The sequence below is a fragment of the Pocillopora verrucosa genome, chromosome 11 (assembly GCF_036669915.1).
Source record: "Pocillopora verrucosa isolate sample1 chromosome 11, ASM3666991v2, whole genome shotgun sequence".
NCBI lineage: Eukaryota > Metazoa > Cnidaria > Anthozoa > Scleractinia > Pocilloporidae > Pocillopora > Pocillopora verrucosa.
In genome coordinates this window covers 19,814,044-19,837,902 of record NC_089322.1, presented here as the reverse complement: position 1 = coordinate 19,837,902, position 23,859 = coordinate 19,814,044, and the positions used below count along the sequence as shown (strand labels likewise).

Genomic DNA, 23,859 nt, shown 5'->3' with positions numbered 1-23,859 from the left:
TACCTCGTCAATGTTTGCCCCCTCTCCACCCCACCCCCCGGAGTGGTCCCTACATCCCATTAAAAGAACTCTTCAACAGCCAAGGCTGAAGAATTTTATTATAGTTTTACTAGAATGAAGGGCTGGAAAATAAACTAACAAGAGCTCCGCTTTTAGGCTTGGCTAAATCTTTATATTAGACAGACAGCAACAAACATGGTGGCAACAAAATAAGCGACTGAAGGTAAATGAAGCAGATTGATACATTTACCACAGGGAAATCTCATGCTCACTACTAGAATAATGAACAAACAAGAGTTGAGTTCGATACACACAGGTAATTATTCCGAAATAATGGCTATTGTTACCACTGTTCACATCATCATCATCATCATCATCATCTTTACCATTATCATTGTCACTACATCATTATCAATATTGTTGCCATGTCATCACCAGTCATTGTCATTATCCTAAATCTTATTATCATTTTTTATTTATTATAAGTGTACGTATGGATAAGTTCAACGTTAATCACTAATGGGAGTTAGAGGGTTAATTAACTGATAAAAAATCGCTTTAATTCATTTTTGTGCTACTTTTGAATCATGGAGCGGTACTTATTGGCAATTTTACTTCCATTTGCGTCGTTTTATCATGGGAAACTCTTGTTACATCATAAAAAGGTTGTTTTCCCAAAATACCGAACTTGTTAAACGCATGCAGAGTTTCACTAGATTTTCTCCTTTTTATCAACTTAAGTTATGATGTAGATATCATAAAGAACATGCACATTTCATGGTTTTGTCATAAATACAGTAGAGCAACTTTCAAATAGAAAGGCTTAATTGCACCATTTAACAAATAGAGAAGCCTTGACTGTGCTCTGTTCTGTTGTAAAGCACGCAGGAAGCGGCTAGAGCACGAAAGAAGTGTAGGGGGAAACACGAGACGTAGTCGAGTGTTTCTCCCTACTTCTTTAGTGCTCTAGCCGCTTCCTAAGTGCGTTACAACAGAACAGAGCACAGTCAAGGCTTCTCTATTTGTTTTATAATAAAGAATCCGTTAAATTCCCCAAGAATTACTTTCAATTTTCAAAACAAATCTTATTTCCAAAGCGAACAACAGTGTCGTCAGCATGCTCTATACTCTCATAAAGCACGCTACAATAAGGCAATCGGAATTCCTGTTAGAATGGTTCAAATAATCTGATTGGCTGTACAAGACTAAAGCTGTCAAAAATGTCAAACCATCAAAGTTCATATTCTGCAATAGTTTACAAACTAAAATAGCTCGGCATGTCGAATTTAACACTTTTGCCTGAAGTTTTTTAGTTTCTAATACAGGATCTAAAAGTGAAATGTTCAGTGAAATTCGGCCCAATCGTGGCTCACAAAAATACGCAAGTTATTTCACATTACAAGTAGAAAACAAACTATTCAAGGCGAGTGTATTATGAATGAACAACAGCCGAATTCACCAAGACAATAAGATCGTTCGGAATGACAGCGCCGTAAAACTCGGCTGCAGTGACTGATCTGGCCTTCCACTCAACGCGTCGGAAAGGTAATCAGGACAAGCTCTTATTTTTTCACTCGAAGGGTAGTCGATTTAGTTCCTGAGGCTTGCTCCACTGCGATGACCGAAGATCGCCATGATTAGCTAGCCGCGATAGACCTTAAGTCTTTGACACCGTCATGATTAGTATGAATTTTAACAGTTATGCCAGGTTATATTTTTCACAATTCCTGTTTTTTTCTAGTTGAAATCGAAACTCTATATACTATACAAGTGTTAGCTGTGTTTGATTTTTATTACCGTACGTAAACTCGCAATCTAACTGAGCGTGAAAACCGTTAAAAAAACTCGGACTTTCCATCTTGTTTTATCTTTGAGGATTTTTGTCTCTGCTCACGTTACAGTAACGTAAGTTACTGCGCCTGGCATTTTTGCAAACCTTTGCTTGCTTGTTCCGAAATTTCTCTTTTATTAACGAAAGAAAAGCTAGAAAGATGTCCAGGAAAAGGTCGGACGTAGTACGATTTGGCAGATGGCGTGACAGCTTTAGCTCAGTTCTATGCTCTATACTCTCATAGAGCACGCTCTTTCAACCAATGACAGTACATGTTATATCCGAGCTTTATTATAAAGACTAATTATGTCATGATTATGTGAAAAGATATATTATGATCATAAGGTTTTCTGTCAGTATGGCAATGTTGTAACTTTTGTGTCTAGTTCTTAATTATACCCTGTTTTTCAGGGTCTTTATAATAGGAACTAAGGTGAAACATGAATGAATTCAACTATGATCTGATGTACTTTAATATCGTGTTAGTTCTATTGTTCTCTTTGTCTCTCTTGTGCTAAACCTTGTGATGATATCAATGGGTAAGATTTTCAGTGCTAGCAGTGTAGGGAGTAGGGAGTGCAAGGAGGAAGTCACCGGCTACCCAGGACCTCATTAGTACGCTCTTACAACGCCCTTGAGCTCCAACTGACACCCAAAAGTTATCTTTACACACAGGCCTTTACCCCTTAATGGGAAGGCAGGAAACCCCTGGAAGTAAGTTGCCTGTAGTTTGTTTTACTTTGAACGACTACTGTACAACGAAATTAGCAACCATCCATGCTTTTATTCAAACTTATCTCACATTCAAAATCAGATAGAAAATTAAACTTAATATGTCTACTCTTCGTTCCTAAAATTATTCACCTATGATATATGGAAAACTAGAGATATGTCACCAGTAACCATCTCTAACTGAGATATAGATGTATAGTTAGGTTAGTTGATGGCCTTCTGCTACTGCCCCTGTTAACACCACTCCTACAGCATACTGCTTCTTACATCGCTACAATCACTTCTACTGGCGGTTAAGAATATATGAAAGTCATATCACTTCTACTGTTACCGGTATTACCACTGCTACTTCCGTTACTACTGATAATCACTATATAACAGCGATATACTAGGTTTAAGTGAGAGTTGTAATCTCTTGATACCACTAACGTTGCAACGCTTATGTTTTGTTTGTCACTGACTGATATTGATACTAATTCTATCAACTCCGCTTGTATAAAAAAAAGCTTCTCTTTACTACTGTGTATACGAGTAAAGGACTGAGACCACAGGTAACCCAAGAAGTTGTCTCAGGTTTTTTCTCTCTAATGCAAACTTTCATTTTGAAATCTGTCATCAGATATAACATGTTCTCACTTCCTCCAAGACATCTCAAAATCCATACCAGCATTCCATCTCCCCGTAGTTTCTGAAGATGTGCTGTTTCTGCAAAGACATTTTCTGATCACCACTACTGCAATCAAAAGAAGCAGCACTCCTCCAGCTGCAGACCCACCAATTATTGCATAATTTGGACCTTCCTGGGGATCCGCGCCTGCCTCCGTTGGTACATGCGAAGTGGTCGCTCCTTCGTCTAAAAAGAAAGAATAAAGAATATTTTTCAAACTTGGACTCGAACGACAAAGAAATGAATGAATTCCGGCTACTTCATTCTTTTTACTTATCCGCTTGATGAAGGATTCGGATCTGTTTACGTCAAACATGCGAGGTGCGGGTTTCCATACCACGGTTTATTTTATTCATTAATGAATTGTTACTACCTTTTTGTAATACAAATGATGTTAAAATAGTTAAACACTTTCTGAATTTGTTATAACAATTGGTAACTTGTTTGCACTTTAAATGTACATAACGTTTACGTTAACTCTTTTCAATCTCTCCACGATCTTTTGAAGGTTTCTCCAGTACTAATTCAATTGCAAAATCGAATCGGTAAGCGAGTTGATCCCATCTTTAATTTCAGTGATAAATGTAAAATAGTTAATTCTGTTTGTTAATGAGGTAAAATCGTGTTTTGTGCATCTTGAAATGTAAAATAGTTATTGTTAAAGAGATTAAATCGTGGTTCGTGTATTACGAAAAGTTTAACGTAAATTTTTCAAGGTTTTCATTTTTAATTGGATGAATATTGTCGTTTGTTCATCTTCGCTCCATATTAGTTCATCACCCTTGTAACCACATTGATCAATTATTTTCTTTGGTTTGAGGTTGTCATTTAACTATTCAGCCAATAAAAGCGCTTTGATAATGTTCTCGTCATCTACAAATGGAAACAAACTGACCTGTGAACGCCGTGGTCACAGGAAAGGTAGATGTACTGGAGGTTTCAGGTTTCCTGTTCGTGAAGGGAGTGGTAGGTGTAGTGCGGGGCTTTGTTGTTGGGGAGACGCCGATTTCAACTGTCAAACTGATGTCTGTTATACAAGAAACGTCCCCGTTGTCACTTGCACTAACAATGAGACGATGAACTTTCTCTGTCAAGTTGGACACCACAGTAACCACACCAGTTTTGTTATCAATAGAGAACGCGTCATTTTTGGATAGGCTATAAGTTATGTCGCTGTTTACTCCACTATCCAAGTCAATTGCAGAAACTTTGGTTACGGTTTCTCCGGGAATGAGTGCAAGGAATTCTAGTTTTAGATCTCCTGGTGGCTCGATGAAGGTTGGACAATTGTCATTTTCATCCACTATTGTTATCTGTACGATAGCGATTCCAGATTTCTGTGGATATCCATTATCTGCAGCAACCACGGTCACATTGAATGATTTCATCTCAATCGCCTCAAAATCCAGCTTCTTTGCGCTGTAAACCTTTCCAGATTGTCCACCAACGGTAAGAACACTTTCTACGTTATCATCACCAAGTATGGCATAAAATATCTGACCGTTTCTTCCTAAATCTGTATCGGTGGCTTTTACTTGTAAAATCACTGTTCCTACAGGAGAATTTTCCATAATGGCTGCGTTATGAAATGTTTGGTTAAATCTTGGAGGATTGATGTTTGGTTTTGCCTTCTGGTCGCAGTATTCGCCATCAAAAGCTGGATAACAAGAACAAACGTTGGGTAGGATACAATCTCCTTGGCCAGAACAATTTTTTACAGCACTGCAATCAGGAACACTGCATGCGCGACCCGACCAGGAGGAATTGCAAAGACAAAGGTCGTAACCAACACATTTTCCATTTCCTGCAGCAAAAAAAAAAAACATCGTTTGTCAGCCTTGTCTTACCGTATCGCTTTGTTATAGAAGCATCAGCTACAAATAATTCGGGAATGAAAGTTGTCGGGGAGAACGTCAAGATCTTTATCATAGAGACAGGATTGTGGTCGTTGTGAGTAAAGCACCTCTACATGAAAGTATCCCACAATTTCGACCACTCAAAGACATTGAAACTCTCTGTAACCATTTTTCTCAGACACTGGAAGGGAAATGATATGTCATTTTTTGTTAACAATAATAATGTTCTCCTCGCTAGTATGATGTGTCCACAAGAGTTGCGACTTAGGAAAAGATTATTCACAAAACAATTTTAAACCAATGCACTTGCCGGAGCAATAGTTGACAGCCTCACAAGAAAAGTTACTGCAGTCAGTTCCAATGTATCCAAAGTCACATTTACAGAACTCGGCTTCCACGCACGCACCATGGGCAGAACAATTATTCACGGTTGTGCAAGTTGGCTGACTGCAGTTCTCTCCAGTAAAACCTAGATAGCAACTACAAGACACATTCAGCATCTCGGTGGAAACGCAAACGCCTTGGCCACTGCAGTTTGCAAGATGACTACAGTCCGCCATCTGACCGCAATCCGCTCCAATAAACCCCGGAAGGCAGCGACACTTGTCGCTGGAAATGCACTCTCCTTTATTTGAACATTGATTAACAGCTTCACAGTCAGGAAGGGCGCAGCTTACTCCGGTCCAGCCATAATCACAGGTGCATTTGTCAAATGCCACGCAGCTACCGTGTTCTTATCAACAGCAAGGGGGAGAGAAATGACAATAAAACATTAATACTAGCATAGGACCAGGAGAACGTTATAAAGGACAAACAAAAAGAAGCAATGAGGGAAGGAAGGATAGTCGAGAATACATCTCTTCGTAGACTATGAATATGATTTCCCGAGATAACTCACCAGAACAATAATTCAATCGTTCGCAAGAGTATCGAGCACAATTGTTTCCAGTCCATCCCGTATTACATTTGCATACATCGAAATCCACACAGATTCCATTGCCAGAACAGTTTGATACATCGTAACAAGTAGGAACAATACTGCAGTTAGTACCTGGAAATACGAGAAATGTACCTGTTTTAAGAACAAGAAGTGTTTCGGGCGATATAACGGGCTGATAGTATTTTTATAAGCACAAGGCAGCTATGTAAAGTACGAACTTTAGATTAAGATTTCTGCTGAGAACAATTAAAAGCAAAAGTGCATTGATTGAATAATTGATCAATCTCATCTTTTCTTGTTATGGCTGATTATAAAAAAAGCCATCACCTGTCTACTTTTTAACTTGCTACACTATAATCTCTAAAATAAATTACGCCCTAATTATCCCCTCCGCTCGTCCACTGTGACTAATAGTTCGCCTTCGCTCTCCACCAACCACGGGCCAAGGTGCAAGCTGCCACCGATCCATCTTCAGTCTTTTTGGTTTTCACGATTATAACAACTGAAATGAAACACTCCTCCGCAGACCCCCATCGATTTTTCACGCCTTCTCATTCGTTGATCTCCGCTGACCGAGAACTTACAATATCACTGGTTACCATTGATCTTTTTTTTTTTTAAGTAATTTAGCTTGCGTTTATAATAACATCAACAACAAACAGCCACAAGAAGATCCATGTAACTGACCTATATAGCCGGGATAACACTGGCAAACATCTGTCGTTTTACAACTGCCGTGTTCAGGGCTAGTGCAGTTGTTAACTCCAAAGCAAGTGGCTGTAGATCACAATAATTTATAAACGTTAGTATTTTGGTGTGATATAAAGGCGCGTCGTTGAAAAATCATCACAAAGGGCACTACTTTCGGCAAATGAAATCAGATCTCGACCTCTAGAAGCAAGCGCCCTTCTTTCTTTTTCAATAGTTTCAAACTCGATGCCAGTTGCAAAATTAGATCAACTTTTCCTGAGGAAAAGAGAAAATCCAGCCTGGTCAAACAATCTCAAACAAGCTCATTCATAATGTCTTCGAGAACATCCATTTAGCAGCTTAAAAGAGTTCCCTAGTGTCAATATAAGGAAATCTTCGAACAAAATGAATATACTCTATTTTATTTAGAAGATGACCATGAACGGCATAACCTTCCAGTTCACAGCTTCGTCCTTCCCAGCCCAGGTCACAGACACAAAATCCTTTAACACACTCGCCATGGATGGTTGAACAGTTCAGACAAGAGCCTGAGGAAAAGAAAATTACGATGACAACATTAGGGTCGAAGAGGTACGGTTTTTTTGTGAAGATGCCAGATGGCAACATTGAAAAACCCAATTGTGCTATGTTAAAATTCAGAATGAAAATTGAACTAGCTGAGAAGCTCCGAAAACAGAAAAAGTCTCAACAACACAAAAACGAAGCAGAAAACACACACGCACAACAAAGTTAAGCGAGCCTTTATATTGGGTATAATAGTATGTCTTATACAGAATACAGTGAAATAAAATTTACTTAAGAATTCTAGCAGAGAGTTCCAGGCGTCCGCTTTGTCTATTTAACACCTGTTGTTAGGATTCAAGCTGAAAATAACCAATACCTTTGTCACAACTCTTCCCAGTCCAACCTTCGATACATTTACATGTTCCATTGATACATCTCCCTTTACCTGAGCATTGGTCTGGACAGCCTTAAACAGAGAAATCCAATTTCTTGAATGAATTATTAAAAGCCATTTGAAATATTAGCTTTAAAGAATCAGATCTCGTAAGCATGTTGAGGCCAACAAGTTAGCGCTCCAGCCTTTATATACTGTTACTTTGAAAATTTCCTATTTCGTACTCTTAAACTTTCAGGTTGTTATGTTTAATAAAACTTTTTATCAATGACAATATCTTCAAAGTAGTTTTCATCTAATATTTGTATTTTTGGATGGTAAGGAGTAACATTTTGATATAAATTGAAACACCAAATGTCCTTTACTCTTTATAGAAAAACGAACTTGGAAATCATCTTTACAAAAACTCGTTAATAAAGCTTACCTCGTTTAAAAGTTTCCTGATCAGTAAATGTCGTGTCATTGGTAATGGCGACATCGAATATGCAGCTTTGTAAATCGTTATCAGAAATGTTTAAAGATTGGCACATGCTTGTTGCAATCTACGTTGAAGATGAATAACAAAAAAGAGTCATAGTAAATCTTATCTCAAATTAAGAAGTTTATCTCAATCATCTTAAGTCTTTAAACAAGCGCCTGGATGCTCATCTCAAATTAAGGTAAAGAAAAGGACACCAAGCTAAAGGAGACTCACTACATTTTTTTTTAAATCGTGGCCAGACGTGATGGTTTTGTTTCTAATTTCTGCTTTTTGTTTTGTTTTGCATTTTTATGTGCGTTCTTCATAACAGCGATCAGATTGTATGCCACAGGGTTGTTCAAAGAAGCAGGGTTTATTTTTTTTTTTTTTATTTATGTTGCAGTCGAGTTTCCCCTTTTTCAATAATGAGAGATGAACCGCACGGAATCCAATTTGGTCCGTGATCACTCAAGTGAAAAATGAGGAATTGAAGCGTTCTGTCCAATAACACATGCATAAGGTATAGACTAACCAATCACACTGTCCAAATAAAAGCAATGCAGCAACATAGTCCTATTATTGCTCAGATGGTGTTGCTAAATGACCAATCACATAACAGATCTAAGTTATGGCTTTGATTTATGCACATGAGTTTATTAACCTGTAGTAGAGACTGAGAAATTCCGTCTAGTGAATACATAGGTATGTATGTGGGATCTGTGTACGTTATGTCCATTATGTCATCGTGATAGAAGTTTGATGACTTCCATGACCAAGAGTCCTCCGTGCCTGAGCCATCGTGACAATCTGTGATCCTCCCTTTTAAATGAAAGAAACAGTTTCATCGGTATGTAGGTTGATACAGTTCGTCATTATGTACATTGCTTATCATACTGGAAACAAAGAGATTATCAGGGTATTGTCTTATTTTGCCAGCCGAAGACTACCCCATTTTTCGTAGTTAAAAAACCAGAGAAAGGTTACATCGGATAACGCAGCTGCTGTTATTTAAAACATCCTCGTTCAGCTTATTCTTCAATTTCTTTAAAGTTTTGGTGTCCACCTGCATCATTCTACAACTTCGCTCAGTTACTAGGCCCGCCTAGATTGATGTCTTTGTTTCAAAAATTGGACTTTAATCCTTTTTTTTTTCTTTTAAGTACGTGCTAGAATTTTCCAACGACTAAAGAAATGATTTCAAAATTACTCATTTTGCTTCTAGCACTCAAAAATTTTCTGCGGCTGTCCCCTTTGACAAGCAATTCTTCTCTAACCTACCAAACGCACAATAAAGATAAGAATGTCCTGTTAACAACGTGTTTATTCAGTGCGTACTGTAAGTTAAAGATACTTATTTTTCCGTTCTGGTCTGTGACCTACTGCACAGACCTAAAAGACGAGGATACTAATATGTATTTACCTTAAAATTTTGTTGTATTTTAAGAAAATTTTCAGTGCCAATAAATTTTTCAAATAAAAATATTGGGGTAACATCTAGATCAAACTTTGTGATAAGCTTTGCTTACATGATTCGGCAAATTGAACGGCGTCATCATAAAGAGTTCCGTCGGTTCCCATGAAATCGTTAGTGGCATTGTTATCCATGAAGCCACACAGTCCTTCAGTGTGACCTTTGTAAGCAGCAGTTGGCGAATAAAGAATATTCAAATATTGTCTCTTCATAACTCGACTATGACGAACGTCGATGGTTACTGTTACGCCTGAGAGAAGTAAAAAAAGTCATATCTTAGACGTAACGAAATGTGGCGAGGCTGTAATACTACGGTAACGAGGGCTTTCTTCTCTGACCTTCGACATTCGAGACCGGAGTCACTTACCGTCTAGCAATAACTAACCATTTCGCCTAAGCGTCGTTTCGCCCTCGACCACTTCGTTAACTTCTCAGTTCATTTCGTTAACGTCTCGGGCTAGTTCACCCGCGTCCTATTGATTGATTTGCTGACATTTCTTCTCAGCTTGGACATCTCATTAAAGTCAAACTCTTCAACCCCTTAACTCCCGTGAGTGACCAAAACAGAATTTCTCTTTATTATATCTATACAATATCATGCAGAAAAGTGATAAGAATAAAGGCAAACATCAACTATGGGATTATTAATTGATCTGATACCAAATTCTCTAAACTAACATAATGAGAATCGTTTGGCAGACAGTAATGAGAATTGCTAATAAGATCTTGGGAGTTAAAGGGTTAAGTGATAAAGTTCCTGTACTGGCTTGGAGGATTTTTCTCGGGGTTGGACCGTAGGTTTTCCTTCTCTCACCAGTGAAAGGCCAGATAAACCAACAAACAAGCAAACAAAACAAACAGATATACTTAACGAAAACCCTCCAATTATGGCCCAACATGATGGACGAAGAGCATCCCTTGGAAATTTATTCGCGTAAGACCATTTCCTATTTGGGGCAATTTGAGGAACTAAAAGCATTGTTTATTTCTGGATAAAAGTCCAGCTGGTTAGTATTCATACCTACTGATCTTATGAATGACTTGGGCAAAAAGGAAATTACTTGAAATATCTTTTAAGGACTTGCCTGCATCATACTGAAGTGAAATTAAAACGACGCTGTTCTCCTCAGCCTCAAAAGAAAAACGTCTTTGATGATCCAATAACACTGTGCCATTACTTATTTCAATAGGTTCTGACAAATTACTGGTGGCATTCATTTCCACTCCATCGATTCTGTTGAGAAATCAGGGTCAGTCATAAAAAGTTCTTGAATGATACTGGTTCAATCAAGGTGAATTGCATCTCCTTATTAGGGTTAGTGAGTCAACATCGCAATAGATTGTATCTGAACAAGTAAGTACTTGAAGATCCCAGTCACCCTGGCTATAGCCTCTATTATGGAAATGCTTTGTTTATTGATTAAGAAGCATAAACCAAACCTTGTAATGGGCAAGTCTTGAACTCTTTCAGTCTTGATCGTCATAATCGTAACAACACTTCTCCCAGCTTTGAGTGCAATTCCACCAATAAGCGAAGCTCGCTCGTAATAATAAAAACGGAACTGAAGACCAAAATCGTTTTTAACACTCTTGCAACCCCAGAACTCTCCAATTCCAAAAAAGTCAAAATTAACACCTAGCGAAGAAGGCAAAAATCAAAACTGCCGTCATAAACATTACACAAACTCTGAAATAAAGCTCTCATTTACAAACGAAAACACAAAGGATTGTCTGAAATCTATCGTTTGGACAAATTGTTGGACCTCTTTCAGGGTTTTTAAATTTCTCTTTACCTCTCGCTCGAAAATGAGTGAATGTAGAATCTGTTTTTCTTCTCTACTTACCATCTAATGTTTCCAGATGTGGGTCACCTCCACCATTTGCAATTAAGCGCTCACAAAATTCTCCCTCCCATCCACCTGAACAGTTACACTCCGCTTCACACTTTGGGGCTATGATAGGATCTCCGTTACCTGAACAATCTGTAAAGCGAATTATCATGACTTTGCCAAAAGAAAGATCATTGCAGTGATATATTTCGAGAGTACTAAAATATACATAAATACGTTTGTTATTTCACTACTTCGCCACATTGTCATGATTAGGGGAAAGGGACGCGCAAAATTCGCCAGAGTATTACTCTGGCCGCGCTGAATGATCGAAAACTTGCTTTTTTCGGCTTTTAGGCTCAACTTTTTAAGAAAGGAACTTGTAAGTGTACCAGAGTTTTTTGTTGCATTGGTCAGAAGAAACACTTTAGTAGTTTCGCCTGTGTTGTTTTTGTTTTTAGCGCACACCTTATGCGATCGGTAAGACGCTCAGAACGGCCGGGAAGTATTTTGTAGACAAAATGTTTGAATGCCAGAAAATGAGATAAAGGTGGAATAAGAAATCCCCTATTGTAGGGTTATAAAACTGAAAAAGTTTGAAAAATTGCTTTGCTCCTGTTTTTCCCCGCTCTTACGGGGTTCGAAATGGAATTATCAAATTAAACTTTGATTTATAGAGCTACAACAAATGCGGCTCTTGATTTCCTGATTATCTTCACCACCACCGATTATCTTCATATCAGTAATAGCAATATTGGACACAATGTTAGCTTCATGAATTCAAACTTATTTAACACATATCTATTTGCAATAAGACTATAAAGAAAAAGCAAAAACGGAAAGGAAAAAAAGCCGAATAGGAATTAGCTAGCATACAGAAATATCCTGTAGCCGTTTGCACGTCGGCCGAACAATTTTCTCAAAATTTCAACATAGAAGCTCTTCCAACTTCTTGAGAATTTGAGATGTAGTTGTCATAGAAATTTCAAGTGATTCCAAAAAAAAAGAGATCTCTATCCTTCTTTTAAAAATTCTTCCGCCAAACTTAGTAGCATGTTTTGTGCTCTTCGCAATTTAATTTTCTTTCATCGCGCTTATCACCTCCTCGAAAACATTGACAAAACGCAAGGCAGCCATTCTTCAAAAGGAAATTTAGTTCAAATCTTTTTGCTTGCAATTTGATTATTGGATGTTCTAAGAAGAATGGAAAAATTTTCCCTACAGGCTTTTGAAAAAAGAAATAAAGAAACCTGGATTGAGAAATAAAAAATAAATAAAATATATAAATAAATAGCCTGAGTCAGCGCTAATCGCCCCTCGAAACAACTGGGCCCTGCTGAGTAATTATTGTCAATAATCAAATTGTAATGCTGATGACATATGCTTACGCTATATGCCAATTGATTTGAATTTGGTTTTTCTTTGTTTCTTTTTGCTTTTTCCATAATAACGTTACTGCAATTAGGTTCATAGTTTGCAGGTCCATTCACTGTTACATACTCCGAAGAAGCCCTCTATGTGGCTGATCGCAGTCAGGGCCTGTTCGTTCCCCAGAACAGATAGGTCCTTTTCCACATTGAAATTTTCCGGTCTTTCTGTTTTCGAGAAAGTAAATCAATAATGAATCCATGAATTCATCCGTCAGCCAGTCGGTCAGTCGGTCAGTAAGTCAATCAGCTGCTGGATCTGTTATTCAGTCAGCCAGCTAGTCAATCAATTAATTAATCCGTCATTTCTTCAGCCTGTCAGCCAAATGGCTGGTCGGCCAGTTGGCCAGTCAGTTGTATTATTGCTGCAATATTCTTCCAACTAATTATATCTCTAGCAAAGCTTCAACCAATCTCTTTTGTAGTGACATGATCATTTCAGCACATTTTTTTTTCTTTATGAGGCTAAAAATCACTTTAAGACCAAGCAAACAGCAGCATTTGGGAACGGGAGGTTATTTACACGCTTGAAGCCCCAGGCTTCCTACGGGCTATAACACGTTATGTGAAAGAATAATCAGCACTCTTACCCACTTGGAAGTACTTTATATCCATTCTTATTTTTCGGTGATTGATTGCCATTCCCAGGTGTTGGATTTTCATTCCCAGGTGTTGGATTTCCATTCCCAGGTGTTGGATTGCCATTCCCAGGTTTTGGATTTCCATTCCCAGATGTTGGATTGCCATTCCCAGGTTTTGGATCTCTATTCTCGGGTGGTCTCGGTCGCGGTGGTGGAGGTCCCGCACATAACTGTTACAAAGAAGATGCAAATTATATTTAAAACTAACAAAATAACGTTACACGAAGGACGCTTACTACAAAGGAAAAAAAGGCAGGCGGAATAGAATTGAAAAGTAAAATTTTAAAAGATAGCAATAACTCATATAAGTTATAGTTATAATAACTTACTCTCTCACTTTTGACTGGACATATACAATCCCTAGGAAAGAACAGTAAAATATTGATTTAATAGTTAAATAAAAACGGAAGTCACGTCCGCCGTGCACTTATCTTTATAAGGCCCGTTTTCTTATCTACTGGCGTATCTACCTATTTACGTTCTTGCGCTCTCTTACTTACGAGCAGAACAAGGGGTCTAGGTTTCTTTCCTAAAGCTGAGAAGTAACACAGAATTTTCTTAATTCACTTTATCATTATTGTTGTTTCTATTTTCTAAGCACGTTTTTATGTATTTCATTATGCGAAAAGAACGTGGGAAGTGATTTTCTCTTTAGAATATATGTTTCTTTTACCTCTATTAGTTCGGGAAGATCTTACTTTGTTCATTAGCATTTTCATTATATTTGCAAGGGTATGGGATATCATTTTTCTCATTTATAGCCTCCTTGTGCTCGTGCATTTTAGGTAGTTAGTTTCATTAACAAAAGTGAGTGTATGACAGTTACTTCTTCGCGTCACTATTCTATATGTCAGGAGTCAAGTTGTTTCTATAAAACGTGAATTTTTTTACCAATAGCGTTTACTCTGACGATATCCCAAAGGAAGTTCAAGTGTCAAATGTTTTTTAAGAAATCCAACCGAGACACCGAGATTTACACCGGAAATTCCGTAGGAGCTTTCCAATTCAGCGTGGTTATTCCCACCGCATTGAGACGTAGGAAGCCGTATGGCCAGATCAGCTTCTAGTGGTACGCTCACAAATACCGCCATGGAAAGGTCCACATACTCAAAACTAGCTTCAACTGAAACAAAATTATCTTTATTAATAATGACAATAGGACCGAATGGAGTCCAATTCGGTCAGTAACCATACCATTGATAAAAAAAATCGGACGACCGCGAAGCGGGAGTCCAATTTGTCAATCACAGGTTGGATGACAAGGAGTCCTGTTACCAATTAATCATAACCATTTAAATTTCCGAAAACAACAAATACACCCAGAGCAAATCTCTCCAGAGGAGATAATGTCTTTAGTTAAAAATTCTTCCATTTTGGAAATTTCCCAGCCTTTTTTTTGGATAAGTTGCTGTTGCTTTGCTTATTGCGATCAATTCTGTGATTGGTGGATTTAGCTGAGCGGACCTTGTATGATTCGCTGCTTTAAATGTCCGATTATGGGTGTCCCATTACAGCCAATTATCCGATTGCACTATAAAATTACAATTGTACAGAATGATTAGTGAAAAATGAGGCTGCAAATGCACCAATAACATTTGAAGAATTTGCAATGGTCATGATAAAACCCCATTATAAGACTAGAACGTATGGTTGAGGTAACCATAGTATTGAAAATAGAGCAATGTCCAAATAGGAATCAAAGGTATTCCGAAATTGCATCGATTTTGCTTTAGTTCGCCTTGTGATTGGTCTAAAGAGTTGGAGAGCCGATTATTCTCAAGAAAAAAATTGATTGAGTTGATGTAAGGCGAGAGCGTTTTGCGTCCAATAAGCAAAACAAAAACTCGAATGCAACTATCGCTTATCTGCACCTTACCTGATGTAGACTTTACCTAAACTAATAAATCAGGAACTTTGGTTAAATTTGGATAGAAGTAGGCCGCACGAAAGAATTGTTTGATTGATCTCACCTAAATCGTCGAAAAAACTAAAAAAGGATGACTTGGTTGATTTTGATCGCGATTTTGGAGACGCTGGCAGTTTCACTGAGATTTTGGGTGTGACTCTAATCTTGACGGATGCTCCAGCTTCCAATTGCGGATCTGGGCTTCTCCAGTCTTTGCGAAGAGTAACCTATATTAGTGATACGTCAAAAAAGGATAAAATTTGGTCTCAAATGGATAAAAAAGAAAAAATATATAAGAAGAGAGGAAGAAGGAGACGAGAACGAGGTAGCTGATGCTGATGAAGAGGAGATCGAGTCGTGGTTGCACAGGCTTGTTGGCGCTCAGTTGCCGCGGAACAGTGACGAGGCGTTCAAATTTTTTTTTCTATCCTAAATGCAAAGCGAGAACGGTAGGCCTTCGTCTTCTTAGCAAGAGGATAATTGATAAGAATAATTTTAAGAAGACGAATGTTTAAAGACATCATCCAAATAAGTTTTGACTTGATTGAGGTCGTGATAAATTAAAAACCCACAAACGTATAACGGTGCTAATCACGGAAAACCCACCAACGTATAACGGTGCTAATCATGGAAAACCCACGAACGTATGACGGTGCTAATCACGGAGAACCCACAAACGTATAACGGTGCTAATCACGGAAAAGCTCAGAAATCTGTTGATTTGGAACAACTTTGTGAAAAATTAGCAGTGTTGCAATCCTTTACACAGAGTAAGAGGTACAAGCCGCCATTTTGTCAACAGGTAGGGACCAGTCCAACGGCAAAAAGTTTATAGAGTACATCTAACACTTGAATGATGAAGAAACTGAAACATTACTATGCAATTTTTCTTCCCTTACATTATCAGCAGTTTTGTAGCAACTACCACGGCTCCAACGGCATTCGCCTCCAAGAGAGACCCTTCCATTGACTGATAATTCACGGGAAATTTTTCCCTAGGGAAAAAAAAGACAGTGAGTTAATTCAATCTCTTTGTAAATGGACGATATTTTCCTTAACTACTCGAGAGCATAAATTGCCGCTGCGAACTTCTTGGCCACGGTACTATACTTATTGAATATTTGTTGTCTTGCTGGGTCACGTTCGTGTTTTGGTGCTCCTTGATCTCGTCGAGACAACTAAAACAGGTAGGACGCAATCATTACATTCCATCATTGATTTCGCACCAACCAACCAAAAAATAGTAAAACTGAATAGCTGACTGACTGAGTAGCTTGCTGACTGGGTCACCGACTGCGACTGAGTAGGCAATAGAGGAAATACATTTTCCTGTGTTAACTCATTGAAGTGTTTCATGATAGCGTACAATCATTTTAAATAATAGACATTAAATGAGAGAGCTGTGATGTTTTCAAGGCCAGTGGTTAAACTAAAACGTTAGTGAATTGTATCGCCAACTTACAGATAATCCAGCAGATGCATATCCTGTTATTTCCAAGAAGATACCGGCAGGGATTTTAATTGGCCCAACGGGAATGTAAATTGAACGACCGAGCTGTTTTTCTTTCATGATGTTTAGGTCTTTTTCATATCTGTAGACAAACAAAAAAAAGGATGATTAATTAATCCCGATCAGCTAAGTCGTCTTTTGCTCGTAAGCTGACCATATTGGACCTCAAAATGACACAAGAATCAATGTTTAAAAAAATATATTAGCTTCATCGCAGAAAAGAACGAAAAACTGTCCACCACAGCAACGACAGTTTCTCAGATTTCATTTTATTTTCTTTAATTAAAATTGCTTACCTCAACTCCCCATCAACATTAAATGTCAGAGAGAAATCTAATTCTCCCTTTAACTCCAGACCAACAGCCGCATCCTCTATTCCGCCAAACCACTTCGGTTCTATCTCAAGAAACATAGTCAGTTCGAAAAACATTTCCAAAGAGACTTGTAGCTCGGCGTTCTCCGTTGACAACAACTGAGGAAAATGAAAATTTTAAAGGACATAACTTTGGGGGGAAACTGAGAAGATTTAGATAGATATCAGAGAGCAAACTTAACATAGCAATTACCTAATTCTCGGTTTGTTTAAAATACTTTTGTAGAACTATTAAAAGGTGCTGTACCTTGTGATGTATGCTGTCGGGTTTGAAACTTGCCAATTCGAAATCGAATCTCGTCGACCGCCTACTTCGTCTGTTGTGGCTTTTCAGTATGTTTATATCTACAGCTGTAGTAATGGTTCCATTTCCGTCCAATTTGGCAGAAATTACTTCCACCAGAAGAAAAGTTCCGCTGGAGTGGACTTCTACAACCTGAGGTTTGAGGTGATATAAGATGGTAGAGTTAGCTCAGATGATTACCAAATGTAAAAGCAGCTGAAAAAAATGACAACGATGAAACAAATGACAACTCAACAAAGACAACTTCATCTAGCTCGATTTCAACCTGGTATCTCGAATCATGAATTTTATGATACATTTTTCTTTCCCCAAGAGGAGAACACTATTTAACTCGTGGGGACGGCAATAACAATCCTATTAAAATTAAATATCCTGAAGTTTGTTGAGTTGGCTTGTCACTCTATTAAGAGACATGCTATAAGTTTCCAGTTTCTGAACAATGGCAGCACTCTTTGCAACAGACCACGATAAGTCTTAGTATTCAGTGATCTAAGATGCTTGTAATTTAATTTGTTAATCTAACATGGACCCCACGATATACGAACATTACCTTTGCAATGAAGGCTCCACTTGGTCTTCCAATAATTGAGTCATTGACAAAAAACTGCCGACCTCCATCCTCTGGCTTTGACAGAAGAAGGCCTTCGTTGTTATCCCCTCCGCTGCAGGATACTGACCCAGAAAGCCTTGTTTTACTTTCCTGTAGTCTGGTTTGTGGGAGCAAGTAAAAGTAAATTAACTCAAACGAAAACTTAAGGATAAGTTGAGCCTGGCATCTAAGGTCTTGGATTTCAGGCTAGAATCCCCTACACTTTAACAGCTTAATGCACAATAATTGTAGATAGATTTTAGTTCTATCGACAATACTTTTGTAAATAAAATGTGGTGGGCAGAAGTGGTTTCGAACGAGTTCGGCTTTTCGCTCATGCTTCTTAATAGCCAGCTGGAATTCCTTCGGTCAATCATTTGGGACTTTTGTTGCTCAAGATATTTATCTATTTGTTGTCCGATAAGTAAATTACTGAGTCACCAGTAATCATGCCAAGGCTTGCCAACCCCAATAAGTCATTCATATATCTAAAAAGTCTATGAACAGTTGATAAAATACATGTTGACTTAATAAGTATAGATGCGTGAATTTTTCATCAAAGCAAAAATGTCAGTCTTAAACAACAATGCCAACACGGTCATTAGTCAACAACTTTCTAGGTGCAGTTTACGGGAAATCGTTGCGTTTGGGGAAAGAAGGTGATAATTTTTCCCTGTCAAATCTCTCCTACCCCAATCATACTGGTGCAGATATGTCATCGTCTCACCGCCTAATATTAAAACAAGGCGTCGTCATTAACATAAATACCTTGTGCCTTTCCAATGAGAGTTTGCCTCACATCTCTGAAATTTCGTTTCCAAGTAATGGGTGTTGTTCGTTCTATGAACTTTGACAACAGTCTCGATAAAACCATCACTAGTATTGGACACAACTATGTCACCTTTCTTTGGGATGGTATTGTTCTTTTCTATTACCAAGTAAAACGAGTGGACAATGATTTTTCCAGTGTCGTATGTGTGACCAAGGCACTTGTATATCTCTAAAAATGATGATTAAGAAATCTGTTTGAATTTTTTTTAGTTGAGTATGACTTTTCGAACCAGAAATATCTTGCAGGTTCTGATAGTTTGTATGTCTGTTTATCGTATCTGTGCTTGTTTGCTCCCTTGTGTGTCTTTCATGCACTTATTAGGAGTTATACAACGCGTTGAATCGTAGATATAACTAAATGATCTTCAGTCATTTACGAAGTATTAAGCTGGTTGATACAAAAATGTTAACCTACCATTTGAAAGCGCAATTACCCGACCCTCATCGAACGTAATGTTGCCTGTAATAACGTCCCGCAGGTCATCTTCATTGGGCTCATCCTCAAACGTCGAGTCGTCGTCTACTTGCACCGCAGTTACTTCGTCTTTAAAGTCCGCATACTTGATAACCTCTTCTAACCCTGCTGGGGCGCTCAACATCAATTGAAAAGGACCTTTCGAGACAATAATAAATTTGAACATTGAACACAATTAGGTATGTTTTAGAGATGCCTTCGCTATTAATTGTACTTAAATCAAGTTGTAGTCCAGTAAGATCTCAAACAATTCACAACGGTAACCAGATGGCTTATCTTATATTTGATATTTTCATGGAGTACAGTTCTTGGAAAAAAATCGGGAAAACTTTTCCAGCGACACTTGGTAGCAAGCCAATGTCAGCCATTTACAGCCCATGCCCCTTAAAAGAATTACTAACGCAGAGCTTTTTTAAAACCACAAACTCTCAAGTATTCAACTGATCGATATGGTCGAGGACTATGTAAAGGTTGTGACAGAAATTTATAGCCATTACACTCACCATCGCTGATTTCTTTGACAATCTTATGCATAATACCTCCTGCCTGAGGACTACAAAGTATATCACCCTTTTGAAATTTTAGGACTTTTGGTGCAACTAAAACTAGCGACACCTTCTCCTGATTTGGCAAAATTACTGGACATGCGTAAACGAGAGTCTCGTTAGGCTCCACAAACTTCACGTTTTTAGCAAACTCCACATTATTTCTTCTCTGGGGATCTGTATAATTCACTTTAATTTTCCCGCCTGGACACTTAGTCTCATTCCACGACCTGCACTGGTTGTCGTCCTGTTATGAGGTTTAATAGATGACAGATTAATACCACCTTCACAATGGCGGATCCAAACCTTGAGGTAAGAGGGGGGAACGGTTTTTTGCCGCTTGCCCTGCCGGCTTTTCTTCCTTCTGCGATTCCCTTTTTTTTTTTTTTTTAAACAAAAGAGGGGGGGAAGGGAGGCGTAGACGGCACGGTGCAGTTGGCAATTAGAGTGAGGTAGAGCTGAAGAGATTTCTAACCAGATATACTCCCATAGGTCAAATATTCTGTTTTCATTCAAAACGAAGTGTTTCATACTTAATTTTCCTACTTACTGGTTATGATACTGCAAGTGAGATTAACTGGTTCTATCAAAGCAGTTTACTAAAACTTACTGTTAGTTGCTGTTTGCACCTAGATATATGTACCATTACTTTCAACTCAGTTTTTGCCCTTGAAGACTATCTTAAACTGTCACTGTTAATAACCAACGATGAGGAACAGAAAGTAAAGATAAAAATCTTACTGTGATTTTGTGACATCCTTCGAGATCGCTGCATTTTTGACAAGATTCAATGGTCGCTCCTCCATCTTTGAAGTTGCAATGCCTACCTCTACAATTCACCCTCTGTTTAAGAAAAATATGTGAAAACACTTTTCGTTAGACGATAAGCATGGAACATTGAGTAGCGCAGTATTTTGAGCTATTCTACCGATCATCGTGCCCAGAGACTATGGTGCATTGGCAGTGCATATGTTTTGTTCGGTTTTCTTGGGCAACTCAATTTCACGGTGTCCTTCGATGCGTAGCAGCACAAATGTATATCGGGAAACTGATAGGAAAACCAAACAAAACACTGAGAGTTATAAGCATAAACCGGTATGCAATCAGGTAAAACTACAGCTTGTTTGCTTTGTGTTTGAAGCGGAGAGTGCTCTCATGGTCAGGGGCCGCTGGATTTAAGATAGTTATAATAAAGAATAAAAACAGCGAAGCATAAAACAAAAAGGAAACAAACAAGCAAAAGATAATCCGAAAATACATATCTAACCAACTGATAAGCAACACTCGCTAGTGCCGCCCCTTCCCGTCTCTCTTGCATTGATTACTTATATCGAACTGATTGCAGCATAGCGTTGATGTGTTCGCACCATGAACTATTTTTCTCCTCTTCACCTACCATTATATCTCGTGAACAACGTCCGTCTCCTACTGTATAACAGTGGTAGTAAAACCAAGCGGGACAACTTATTCCTGGAGGCCCCGCGGCAAAACCTCCGAGGCAGGAGCGTGAACTGTCGCACCATCCACAAAATGGGTCTGTCACGCAATCAGCACAACTTTCGTACTTTCCACAGAAGGAGTAAGTGCAGCCAAGACCCTGAAGAAACATCCATAAACTTTCCTGCATTAGGTTGTGTTGGAAAAGATAATTACTACTGTTCTCATGCGATCAGAGACAGAACCGATGGGTCTCGAACACAATGGTTGAAAATTCATGAAAGCGCAGTGACTGGTGTCCTTTTGATCAGATTAGAATGCTAAAGACATTTTAGAGTCCTTAGTGGCGACTACATTTCAAAAAGTTAACCTAGCGTTTCCAAAATTCTGTTCAAATGTGCTGGAAGCTCAACCAAATATGCTGGCTTCCTAGATCTTGCAGACTAATGCGAGGTTATAGCACGATCTCACTTCTCCTTCTTCCATCTATTGGCGATCTGTCAAATTGTGTAAGACTGGAAAAGATTTTCCGCAGAACATCGAAAAGCGCTTTAAGATAAGTTTTCATATGAGTTTTAGATGGTGGAGATTAACATTACATAAACCATAAAGACGCTTGAGATCTGATTTCTAAGAGATAAATTTTAACACTCTTGATCACTTACTGAGAGCGCACTAAATCACTCACACACAGAACCAGCAGCACAAATCTAGTTTCTATCTAGCCAAGGCTGATTCCAGTTTTTTAAAAGTGGCCCTGTTAGCCAGGTATCAAATTTGCTACAGTCAACAAAGTTATGAGCTATTATGGAATTGAAAAGAAATGCCACTTACTAAATATCCGGGGTAACATCTGCAGGCATTGGGACCCATGCAGTCACCTTTACCAGAACAGTTATGCAAGTCGTGGCAGTGAAACTTGGAACAGTCTTCTCCAGTCCATCCGGGGTAACAGAAACACGTGGCACCTATGCAGTCCCCATTATGGAAACAGCTGTTCGGGCAGTGGATAACTAAGAAACCAAAAGGAAGTTTATCTAGTTGGTACCTGCTTCCTTCATAAGTAGTAAGCATATTCCTGAGACATGGTGTCACCCCCGCCGAGGGACAGGACACGAGAGGGGCCTGAATGGAAACCCTCCCTTCCCCTTGGTTTTTACTGTGATTCAGTACTTGTAGAAATATTTAACGTGAATTGATATCCTTTTATTTATTCTACGAGAGGAAATACACGTTATAGACTCTGCATATCAAACATGCTTCTGTGGGACGTGGTGCTATGCACAGAAGCGCTTATCTTATTATGATAGTAACAATGGCAATGATGATATAGCGCGTCATAGCAGGCAAAATTATCGACAGAGTGCGCCTCAGTGGTAATGATGATTATATCATTGTTACTCATCTCTGCTATGATGATGAAAGTTTAATGGTTTTGTCTTTCAATTTAGAGTCACTAGTACATGCAGATGAACAATCAAGCTATCAATTGGGGATTGCTGCGTTTCGACAAGTTTACTATTTCTTTTTGTCGGGTGATGAGGTTAAATGATTTCGTCTGGATATTCATCTAGCATGATCATGTAATACAACTATAGAATTCATTTATCAATAGGCCATTTTACAGTTGTGTACTTAGTTGCCAAGCCTTTGATTTCGAGTCAGGCTGAATGTGATCTTGTTGTGATAGAGACCAGTATCTAGTTAGCCTGATAACAAAGTAATTTGCATTTGAAAAGCAGCAAGGTTTGTGTCATAACAAGGTCACCCTTAACCTCATTCCTGTTCGAAGGCTTGGTGACCAAGCACACTACTATAAAATGGACTATTATGATATTGAATGTGATTTACCTGGCCTTCGCACGCAGACAAATGGCAGAAATTCATCACAATGAACCTGTGAAATATTTCCGGTAGCAGCCACAACAGGACATACTTTATTTTCCTGATCATATCCAATATGGGACTGCAGTAAAGAAAAATGGTAAGATAAATGTCTCGAATGTTCACTGCTATTCTTTCTTTTACATTATAATTACTATTTAATTTTTTGTCGTGAAAAAAATCAAGAAAAAAAGAATAAAGGCAAAGAAAAGGAGTAAATGAGACAAATAGATGGATACACAAAAATGGTGGAAGGTCTCATCATTGTGCCTTAAGTGAGTCTTAACAGTTGAGGAATTAGGTTATTTTGTCTCTCTATCGTTGGTGAAAAACTACCCCACTATTTTTAAGAAAATTTCAGCGTAAAAAATATTTTGTTGCATGAAAAATTACTAAGAGCCATCCCAACCTTTTCGAAGGTGCCAAAATGGCGATTAAGTTTCACGTTTTGAACAGGAAGATACTTTCGCACTAAAGCAAAACCACAGAATGTTTCATTTGCGTTTAGGGTAAAACAGTTTAAAAGTATTACAATTCTTGTT

The 23,859-nt window shown here is 38.3% G+C and overlaps 1 protein-coding gene across 1 annotated transcript in view; it reads right to left on the bottom strand.

The window, feature by feature from the left end:
- Positions 1-3,149: 3,149 nt before the first annotated feature.
- LOC136284234 (uncharacterized) overlaps positions 3,150-23,859 on the bottom strand; it is a 29,270-nt gene continuing 8,560 nt past the window's right edge. Inside the window, exons 8-37 of the mRNA XM_066174086.1 lie at positions 23,285-23,399; positions 22,268-22,446; positions 21,393-21,593; positions 20,738-20,839; positions 19,955-20,243; positions 19,392-19,589; positions 18,914-19,145; positions 18,107-18,263; positions 17,500-17,688; positions 17,176-17,351; positions 16,832-16,961; positions 16,269-16,364; positions 15,434-15,596; positions 14,355-14,586; positions 13,793-13,823; positions 13,413-13,633; positions 12,896-12,990; positions 11,411-11,548; positions 11,007-11,202; positions 10,652-10,800; positions 9,622-9,816; positions 8,757-8,914; positions 8,060-8,177; positions 7,618-7,707; positions 7,169-7,264; positions 6,714-6,803; positions 5,985-6,137; positions 5,397-5,819; positions 4,126-5,034; positions 3,150-3,410 (exon numbers count right to left, since the gene is read on the bottom strand). Of these exons, the coding sequence (XP_066030183.1) occupies positions 3,196-3,410; positions 4,126-5,034; positions 5,397-5,819; positions 5,985-6,137; positions 6,714-6,803; positions 7,169-7,264; positions 7,618-7,707; positions 8,060-8,177; positions 8,757-8,914; positions 9,622-9,816; positions 10,652-10,800; positions 11,007-11,202; positions 11,411-11,548; positions 12,896-12,990; positions 13,413-13,633; positions 13,793-13,823; positions 14,355-14,586; positions 15,434-15,596; positions 16,269-16,364; positions 16,832-16,961; positions 17,176-17,351; positions 17,500-17,688; positions 18,107-18,263; positions 18,914-19,145; positions 19,392-19,589; positions 19,955-20,243; positions 20,738-20,839; positions 21,393-21,593; positions 22,268-22,446; positions 23,285-23,399 (5,736 nt within the window). The 3' untranslated portion in view covers positions 3,150-3,195. The remainder of the gene's footprint in view (positions 3,411-4,125; positions 5,035-5,396; positions 5,820-5,984; positions 6,138-6,713; positions 6,804-7,168; positions 7,265-7,617; positions 7,708-8,059; positions 8,178-8,756; positions 8,915-9,621; positions 9,817-10,651; positions 10,801-11,006; positions 11,203-11,410; positions 11,549-12,895; positions 12,991-13,412; positions 13,634-13,792; positions 13,824-14,354; positions 14,587-15,433; positions 15,597-16,268; positions 16,365-16,831; positions 16,962-17,175; positions 17,352-17,499; positions 17,689-18,106; positions 18,264-18,913; positions 19,146-19,391; positions 19,590-19,954; positions 20,244-20,737; positions 20,840-21,392; positions 21,594-22,267; positions 22,447-23,284; positions 23,400-23,859) is intronic.